The sequence below is a fragment of the Ipomoea triloba genome, chromosome 15, assembly GCF_003576645.1.
Source record: "Ipomoea triloba cultivar NCNSP0323 chromosome 15, ASM357664v1".
NCBI classification, from domain to species: domain Eukaryota; kingdom Viridiplantae; phylum Streptophyta; class Magnoliopsida; order Solanales; family Convolvulaceae; genus Ipomoea; species Ipomoea triloba.
In genome coordinates this window covers 14,446,779-14,457,187 of record NC_044930.1, presented here as the reverse complement: position 1 = coordinate 14,457,187, position 10,409 = coordinate 14,446,779, and the positions used below count along the sequence as shown (strand labels likewise).

The 10,409-nt window shown below is 31.5% G+C and overlaps 1 protein-coding gene and 1 long non-coding RNA gene across 2 annotated transcripts; both read left to right on the top strand.

The window, feature by feature from the left end:
- Positions 1-623: 623 nt before the first annotated feature.
- On the top strand, positions 624-1,958 carry LOC116005737 (putative F-box protein At1g19160). The gene has a single exon (XM_031245976.1). It carries the CDS (start codon positions 624-626, stop codon positions 1,956-1,958), a length of 1,335 nt encoding a protein of 444 aa, XP_031101836.1.
- A 6,571-nt stretch (positions 1,959-8,529) lies between these two features.
- Positions 8,530-10,096, top strand: LOC116006536. Its single transcript, XR_004095149.1, has 2 exons — positions 8,530-8,906; positions 9,027-10,096. It is a non-coding gene; the product is annotated as an uncharacterized LOC116006536 (long non-coding RNA).
- Positions 10,097-10,409: the final 313 nt, after the last annotated feature.

The window sequence follows — 10,409 nt, the reverse complement described above, 5'->3', positions numbered from 1 at the left end:
CTAAATTCAACAGTTATTTTATTTTACTTTTTCGGTTATGAATCGTAACCGTAACCGTCTATACTATTTAGGTTCAATTGCTACAGTGTTCGATTAGGTTCGTATCGAGCCGTGATCTTCCATACATATTAGTAATAAATAATTGGTTGGAGAATAAAAATAAATAGAATAGTTATTTTTTAGGGCAAAAATATCAATTTAACATTACAGGGGGGAAAACTACCACTTTTAAAATAACTGAAAAGAAAAAATTGCCACTTTAATAACTTAGGAAGGAAAAGTACTATATGCACATAACATAGGGGAAAAAGTGCCATTTTCCTTTAAAAGAAGTGTCAATCTTCAAAAAATAAAAGAAGTGTCTCTTGTCAAAACGCGTATTTTTCTCCATTTTCAACGGATCTGACCCGACCGTTCCTTTAAGGCGATCTTAGAAGATAGAACTCCTTCATCGTCTCCAATTCGAGGTTCTTGAATTGAATGGTGTTGAGGTTTGCGAAGGAGAGCATTGTGTATTGACGATTAAAGGTACAACATATCATTCTTTCCGATCCTGTATTCAATTATTGCTTCAAAATAGCTAGAGTTAAAGATTTGAGTATTGAATTGGTTGGTTTTTGAAAATGGAAGCCTGCAAATTACCAATGGATACGCTGATTGACATTTTGGCGAGGTTGCCGGTAAAGTCTCTTATGCGATTTAAAAGTGTTTGTAAATTTTTCTATGATTTAATTAAAAACAATCATCAATTCATGGACAAACACTATGAATTTAGAAAGGGAAAAAGCCATTGTGCTGTTATCGAGTTTGAGCCTGCCAGTACTGTTCCCCAGCCCCTGCCTAATTATTTATTTAACTTGATTTACAAAGAATCAGAGTGTGATGATGTGATATGCATATACCTAGACCTGCCAAATTCAAATACAAGGTTTGTCAAGTGTTGTGATGGTATGCTATGCCTGATTCTATGCAGGGGAGATTTGGTTAGATCTGATATAGGTCATATCATTTCACCCGACATCATTTTTGATGTTTTGGTATTGAACCCATTCACTAGAGAAGTCAAGGTCTTGCCTTTTATTAAGGTTCCGGACAAACCACCTAACATACAGCGTCTAGAGATACAATTTGGATTTGGATTGTCTAATAACATGACCTGGAAGGTTATCATGCTTTTGAGTTTTGAAGATGCAAATCGGAAAATAGATAGTCATGAGATTGTAATGGTTTGTAGTCAGGTAGGTGATTTGTGGAGCTGGAGAAAAATTGATGTGGCTCTCGATTCTCTATATTTGGGTTCTCTTTTTGATACTCGGGATTTTTATTTGAAAGGAAAATATTATTGGCAGAGTATTAAAGGTCATTTGGTTTGGTTTGATATAGATGATGAGGTTTTCGGTAAGATTGAGCGCCCCTCTAATGTTAAAGGTCTTGATTTCTATACAGTCATGAGTGAGTGTATTGTTGTGGTTACTGTGCAGCTACCGTGTACGGAAAATGAGGTCTGTAATGAGATTTGGGTAATGGATGAAAATAATAATAATATTAGTTGGAATAAACAAACAAGTATATTCTCTAGCAGGGACATGCTTGAATATTTTGATCCGATTGGATTTTGGGATCCGAGTGGCCATTTCCTTGTGGTTTCAGGTCATATGGAAAGAAGGTATACTAATTCTAATTACTATTATCCTGACTATCATGATGAAGAGTTATATTTCAAGGATGGTTTTGGACCGAATCTAATTTCTATTGATTTGAAAACTCACGAAAAGAAGACTATTTTTACAAGTCAAGAAAGGATAAGTACTCTTACAATTGGTTTGAATCCCGCTGGGCATGTTCAAGTTTGCAGTGAGAGGAGTGTTAATCAAATTCAAGAATGGAACGATATAAATATTCTTTGGGATATGGCATCATATTTTCGAACTTTCCATGAGAGTTTGAAATTACTGTAGATAGGAATGAAAATATGTATTAATGTTTGTTTACTTTGCCAGCTTCCTTTTTATTCTCAGTTTTCATGGAAGGATGTAAGATTTTGCTTTCTCTTTGTATTAATCATGATTGATGATAATGTTAGTGTATAGTTATGTTTAATTCCGGAATTGTACTTTGAGAGGGCAGCAGAGAAGATAAATAGAGAGGGATTTAGAAGATGGCTTCTCTGTACTCAAGGATTGCAGAGCATAGTGTGATAAACTTGCAGTTAGACTACACAGAATTATTATCTGATGAATCCGTTTTGTGTAGTATGGTTTGCTTTGCAAATTTCTTATTGTTAAATATATTTTTTAAATATATTTGTTATCCTTTCAAAAAAACAATATTTGTTTATAATATTGATACAATTTGGATTTGGATTGTCTAATAACATGACCTGGAAGATTATTATGCTTTTGAGTTTTGAAGATGCAAATCGGGAAATAGATAGTCATGAGATTGTAATGGTTTGTAGTCAGGTAGGTGATGTGTGGAGCTGGATACAAATTGACGTGGCTCTCGATTCTCTATATTTGGGTTCTCTTTTGTTCGATACTCGGGATTTTTATTTCAAAGGAAAATATTATTGGCAGAGTAGTAAAGGTCATTTGCTTTGGTTTGATATAGGTGATGAGGTTTTCGGTATGATTGAGCCCCCCTCTAATGTTAAAGGTCTTGATTACTATACAGTCATGAATGAAAGTATTGCTATGGATGAAAATAATAATAATATTAATTGGAATAAACAAACAAGTATATTCTGTAGCGATATACTTGAATATTTTGTTACGTTTGGATTTTGGAATCCGAGTGGCCATTTACTTGTGGTTTCAGGTCATAGGGAAAGAAGGTATACTAATTCTAATTACTATTATCCTAGCTATCATGATGTAGAGTTATATTTCAAGGATGGTTTTGTACCGAATTAAATTTCTATTGATTTGAAAACTCACGAAAAGAAGACTATTTGTACAAGTCAAGAAAGGATAAGTACCCTTACAATTGGTTTCAATCCATCTGGGCATGTTCAAGTTTGCAGTGAGAGGAGTGCTAATCGGAGTGCTAATCAAATTCAAGAATGGGACGATAGAAATATTCTTTGAAATATGGCATCACATTGTCGAACTTTCCATGAGAGTTTGAAATTACTTTAGATCGGAATGAAAATATGTATTAATGTTTGTTTACTTTGCCAGCTTCCTTTTATTCACAGTTTTCATTGAAGGATGTAAGATTTTTTTTTCTCCTTGTATTAATCATGATTGATGATAATAAGATTTTATATTAGTGTATAGTTATGTTTAATTCCAGAATTGTTCTTGAGAGAGAGGGCAGTAGAGAAGATATATAGATAGCTAATGCACATAGAAACCATTCTCTATCAGTACTTAATTAAGGAGTGCAAAGCATAGTGTGAATAAGTAAGTTATTGTGACATGCAAAGCAGCCAAAGCAAATCATTCAAATAATTTTTTTTTAATAGGACATCAAAACAGATGTTTCAGACTCAAATGTTTCTCTCTTGAATGAGATATACTCCCTCTGCTTGGACAAGGGATCGAACATCATAACTAGAATTCTTTTTTCCCCTTTTCGAACGGGAAGCGTTTTCAAAATAGTTAGAGTCAGTCTTGCCAAAATCTTAGTGACCATTTATTACAAATCAATAACTGATTTGTCAACTTTGATGCACAAAAATAACATATATGTGTGTGTTCATGTGTGAACAAGTATTTAGGAAAAAATTAAGAACTAATCTTAGTTTGAAAAAAAATCAGAAGGAATAGTTCTGATTAAAAAAAAAATGCGGTGGCAATTGGTAATTATCACCAAATTTGCTATGTAACTTGAACACATGAGCAACCTAATTTGCTGATCGACTAACATGACGAACTAACATGTTCCCAACAGGGCAAATAATGCTCTTACAATGATTTCTAAATAAGCATATATAAGAGTAATCAATCCAAGTTTTATGGAAGTCTGAGTAGTTATGAGAATATAAGTGGTATTTTCTTCTCTTTTGTTTTTATTATTACTAGTATTTTCACACGTGCGTTGCATGGAATGGATTTGCTATAATATTTTAAGAATATTTGGATCAATATACAATTATATAAATTATAACATCAAATATTATATAGCGCAATTGATAAAATTTGTTGGACCGATTATGTTTTCTGATGTTTTCCTTACTTAAATTAGAGAAAATAATTGTCCAATTACCCGTGCGATGCACAGATAAATTTTTTATTATATATTTAGATAATAAAAATAAAGATGAAATTATAAAAAAATTTAATATTGAACATGTACATTTATTTGATTATAAGATTAGTGCAAAAGTATTACTCAATTAATTGAATAATATATGACTTGTTTGTCTACAATTATCTTAAAAAGATCAATATGTAATATGACTTATGTAATTATATTATTACGAAAATAAATATGGGAAAACTAGAAATAATTTAATTATAATTATTATAAAAATAAATTCAACGACCAATTTTTAGTTTAATTATCATAATAATTATTAGACAATTATTAATAGTTAATTACACTAACATATGTGTAACTATACTTTTATACCTTTTCATGTTCACTGTATCGCATTTAGTTTTTCTTCCTCCTCCATATTTGAATGAATTAATTGTAATTATTATAAAAAATCTAACAATCCATGTTTAATTAATTTTTTTAAGTTTAAATAATTTAAATTTTTCAAAAAGAAAGTGTAATTAATTTTTTAAAAGTTTTTTAAAAATAATTTTCAGTCAATTAGTAATGTCCTTTTCCTTTCCAATTTGCCTAATTTCCATTTCTTTTTTTTTGTTATAATCTTTTTATATTTTCAATCAATTAATAAAATCAATTTTCTTTTCCATTTTATCTTTACTATTGTTTGGGCGGGAATTTCACAAAGGATTATCTTATATTTAGTAATAGTAGTATCAATATTGAAGTATAGGTAAGTATTTGAATTATTATTACTGGTGTAAATAATAATTAATAAATAATTTTTTCTTATAAATTAGGCCGAATATGTTTTCGTTATTCTCACAATTATAATGATTTAATTATTCTCAGCATTTGGTAAATAAAATTTTGTTACCAATTAAACTTTATTAATTTTTTACCAATTAATTAATAATATTAGTTTGTGCAATAAAGAACAGATCCAGTATAGAACAAAATTTTAAGAAGAATTTACCAATAAGCTGATTGCTATCCATTCCTTCGGGACCAAAATCTTTGAATTTGAACATGTGTTTGTAAATGGATGCAAGTTCCCTAAGGAAGATCATGAAATTTAAAAACCAAGCAAAAAACTGAAAAAACTCAAAAAAAAAAAAAAAACAGCAAACTAACAACATAAAAAATGCATAATAATAAATACAAAATAAAGCAATATGATCAAACATGACCATGATTTTATTCCTATTAAATAAAACAATATACAATTGAGCAATATTAAATAAAACAATATGACCATGGAGATGTTATTTTACTCAATGTTTTTTAATGATCCCGTACCAACTACCAACATATGTTTGGTATAACACGTCCTTTCCATTGCACTAACTATACCATCAAATAAAGTAATAACACTACATTCTTTTACAAAATTATTGAATTTATAATATAATAATCCGTCTTTCTATATTTAATTATTATGTAAATTATATATTAATTTATAATACCTAATACTAAAATTGTTAATAAGTATAGTTATCATTACTTTATGCTATTTTCTTTTTGCAGGAATGATATTACAAAATCAAGCTGTTTGGAAACATTACCTGGAAGTCATGGAGTACACACTCCAATGTCTGTTGGTTGACTGCGGAACGTTGATATTCCCGGGACAAAACAAATAATAACGAATCAATCAAAGCCTTATACAAATTTTCTTCGTCTTAGGGATAGGTCGGAAGCGGAGACAAAAACAGGCTCCATTAGTGAAAGAAGAAAAATGTTTTTGATCTGTAGGATCGAAAGAAAATAACCGCAGCAACAGAATTTGCAGATTTGAAAGTGGAGAGGTCTGGAATAATTGCATTGCGTTCTGCGTTTCTCTTTTAAAGTTCACAGTATAGGATTATGGATTTATATATGGTTGTATCTTATTATGATAGAACTGTAGTATGATAGGAATTGTAATGTAGATTTGTGGTACAATAGGAATTGTAACGTAGAATTGTATAACGAATAGGAAATATAAGGTTGTATAAATAGAATTGTAGTATGATAGGAATTGTAATGTAGAATTGTGGTACAATAGGAATTGTAATGTAGAATTGTACAACAAATAGGAAAATCGGAAATAATCGCATCCTAAATATTGTAGGACTGTTTTGGGCGGGAAGCTTAAAGTGAGGATTTTGTTTTTATATATAGTATAGATAGATAAATATAGGAAAAATTAGAAATTATTTAATTATAATTATTATAAAAATAAATTCAACGACCAATGTTGGCAATTATTAATAGTCAATTACGCTAATATATGTGTAATTGTACTTTTATATAACTTAAGTATATTCATGTTCACTGTATCGCATTTAGTTTTTACATTTGAATGAATTAATTGTAATTATTATAAATAATGCCAAGGACCTTGTAGTCTAGTGGCATCAAACCCTTCCCTTTATACGGGAATAATCTAGCAACCCATGTTCAATTATTTTTTTTTAAAGTTTAAATAATTTAAAGTTTTCAAAAGGAAAGTTTAATTAACTTTTTTAAAAATAATTTTCGGTCAATTAGTAATGTCCTTTTCCTTTCCAATTTGCCTAATTTCCATTTCTTTTTTCTTTAGAATCTTTTTATATTTTCAATCAATTAGTAAAATCAGTCTTCTTTTCCATTTTATCTTTACTATTGTTTGGGCGGGAATTTCACAAAGGATTGTTTTATATTTATTAATAGTAGTATAGATAAGTATTTGAATTATTATTATTAGCGTAAATAATAATTAATAAATTATTTTTTCTTATAAAATTAGGCCAAATTTTTTTTTATTATTCTCACAATTATAATGGTTTAATTATTTTCATAATTTGGTAAATAAAATTTTGTTACCAATTAAAATTTATTAATTTTTTTTACCAATTAATTAATAATATTAGTTTGTGCAGTATAGAACACATCCAGTATAGAACAAAATTTTAAGAAGAATTTACCAATTAGCTTATTGTTATCCACTCCTCCGGGTGCCTTTAACAATCCAAAATCTTTGAATTTGAATATGTGTTTGTAAATGGATGCAAGTTCCCTAAGGAAGATCATGAAATTTAAAAAAACCAAGCAAAAAGCTGAAAAAAAACTCAAAAACAAAAGGCAACATACTAACAACATAAAAATGCATAACAATAAATACAAAATAAAGAAATATGACCAAACATGACCATGATTTTATCCCTATTAAATAAAACAATATACAATTGAACAATATTTCATTAAACAATATATTCACCTCATCAACAGAATTTGCAGATTTGAAAGTAGAGAGGTCTGAAATAATTGCACTGCGTTTTGCGTTTCTCTTTTAAAGTTCACAATATAGGATTAGGGATTTATATAAGGTTTATCTTATTATGATAGTTGGGTTGAGATGTGTGTCTCTCCTTATTTCAAGGAGTCTTCCTGCAACAAATAATTAGATATTCAAGAGTCCTATGCGTTTATCCTAAGCAGATGTGGATGCTGTTTTCAATGAATTTCGACCCCGTCGTAGTTCTTAATCATTTTGTGGCACCGGGCATGGCTGAACCATCTACGATGGGGGGAGCTCCCTTGTTGTTTATAGATGAAAACAATCTACTGTATTAATTATCAAGTTTTACTACATAATTAGGCTACATGAGCATATCTGATTTATTTATTTATTTTAATAATGATAATAATCTTTTTAATAATCTGTCAGGAAAATCTTGTTACCAAAAAGGGTAAAAATGGAAATAAAATAAAATACCTATTCCTGATAGGCCAGTAATAGGCTAATACTAGGGGGGTGCTGGTAATAGCTATTACCCTTGCAAGGGTAATAGCTCATTCCCAGGAACAATGTTCCTGGGAATACAAATGTCTACCAAACAACGGAATAGGCTATTACAGGGAATGTTATGCCATTCCCTGCCTATTCCGTGAACCAAACATCCCGTAAAAGTTTTTAAAAGTCTTTAAAAGTCAATTGAATACACCCCTAAATTATTCTCTTCGGGTAGGCATATGGTGGATACATTGTTAATATAATCAGTACTCCGTAATTACTAGTAGTTAAAGGCAGTCCTTATACCGTGAACCGCGGTCCACAATATATTGTGGATCAAGGTCACAAAACGACGTCATTTCAATAAGTGTGAAAAACAGCTCCCGTAAATCTCCGTGACTGATACTACAGTTCATCTCAAATGATATTACAGTTGTGTTGAACTGATACTGCAGTTGTGTTGACTGATACTGCAGTTATGCTGACTGATACTGCTATAGTTGTGTTGAACTGATACTATAGTTGGGAACTGCATTTGCGCAGAACGGAGACCGTTTCATTTATCTGTTCTCATTAATCAAAACCACATCATTTTGTCACATGGTCCAAAGCGGTGAACGATAAAATTTGCGAGTTGCAAGCATAAGCATAACTTACCTGTAATAAATTGTAAAATCCGTCAACCCGGGCGTTTAATTCGTAACTTCTCTTACCCTCTCTCCCTCGATTCAATTCAAAATCTTTTTACTTCCAAAAAGGTTTTTCCAATCCTCTTTCTACTCTGTATCTCGATCATTGTGCTTCAATTCCTCACCAACTTTCTCGTTTAATCATATCACACACGCGATTGGAAACTCGATGTTTGTTTGTGCAGCGGTTGGGATGATTACGTTTTTGTCGGGCAAAGATGGTAATACACGACGAATTGGTATGATCGAATTGCAATTTTGAGTTGTATCATTATCGAATTTTGTTGAATCAATACCCATATTGAAATGGGTGGACCGGAAGAGAAAGATGAGAATGGGAAAAAGGCGTGTTTTTTCAGGTTGAGAAAGGTGAGGGGGAGGTTTCGCAGGCGAAAAGCATGTGCCGGCGGCGGCGGAGGCGGTTGCTTAAAGGTGCCGCGGACTCGGGATTCTGGAGGTGAGTCACAGACAAGTGATCCTAATAGCCCTAATTTCAGTAGTGAGATGCTAAGAATCTTGATTGAGAAGAATGACTTTTATTCCAAAGAATCCAATCCTCATTTGGATAATAAATATGCGGCGCCTTCTTGCCCTCATCGCATATCAGAATGAATTAGAGGAAGTGCAATCCAAGTTGTGGAAATGTTATGAAATTAAAATCTTCTCTGATCATGCATATACATACATACATACATACATGTTGTAATGGTGAGATTGGGGCTCTCATTTTTTTTAGTAGAGATAGTGACCAAATTCCCATTATCTTAGAGTGATTCAATGGTGAAAGAGGCTAGAGATTACATATAATAGTGTGATGCTGCAAATACTTTTTTTTTTTTTTTGAAAGAAAGAAGTTATGCTGCAAATACTTAGAAGCCTACTTTCATGTTTTCAAATGTGAAGTTAGAGGATGATAGCACAAAATGTTTGTGAATGGCAATTGCCAATCTTTGGTTTGTAAATTCTCTTCAATATCTGGATGAGTGGCAAGAAATGTTGTTGAAATTGCAAATGCCCCACGCAAATGATATCAGATGGGCTGCAACAAATATTTTCAGACTCCACTTCCCCTGGACAGGCTTACTTGACCACCCAATTGGATGAATCATGAATCATGAATGTGAACAGTTTTGCAGGGTCAAGCTAAGTCCGTTATTTTTCCTCCCAAAAGGTCGGATCTCAACCCCAAGGCCCTCCATGTCCCGGCCCGACAAAGGCAAGCTAATTCCATTATTAATATGCTCATGGGATGAGTCTAAATAGGTTTATAAACCTTACTGAATGAGACTCAATAAAGAAAAAAAAAAAGTTTTTGACATTCAGTGTAGCTTTAAAAAAAGTTTTTGAGATTCAGTGTAGTTTATGTAAAGAATAAAGAATTGATGGCACAAAAATTTTGACAAGTGATAGAAATATATTATATACCTCAGATTTGCAGTAAAATGATTCTGTTCAGTTGATCTGATAGCAACACTGTCTATGCCTTGTGTAAAGCTACAACCTTTTTCAATAACAGGTTTGAAGTGGAATAGTCATAGGGATAGCAGTTTTGAAGTATAATACTCGTAGGGATGGTAATTCTATCTGCACCTTATGAGTTCTCCGATCCATATCCTAACTGGTATTAAAATATTAGCAAGATTTGGATAATGGGTACAGGGATGGGGAATTTTATATATAGGGTCTGGTTTTGTTCCCGCAAGACCCTCAAGTGCGGTGGTACAGACTGATCTGGAACACTA

Excerpts from the sequence above, each read along its gene's own strand:
- LOC116005737 (XM_031245976.1), top strand. The coding sequence starts at position 624 with ATGGAAGCCTGCAAATTACCAATGGATACGCTGATTGACATTTTGGCG.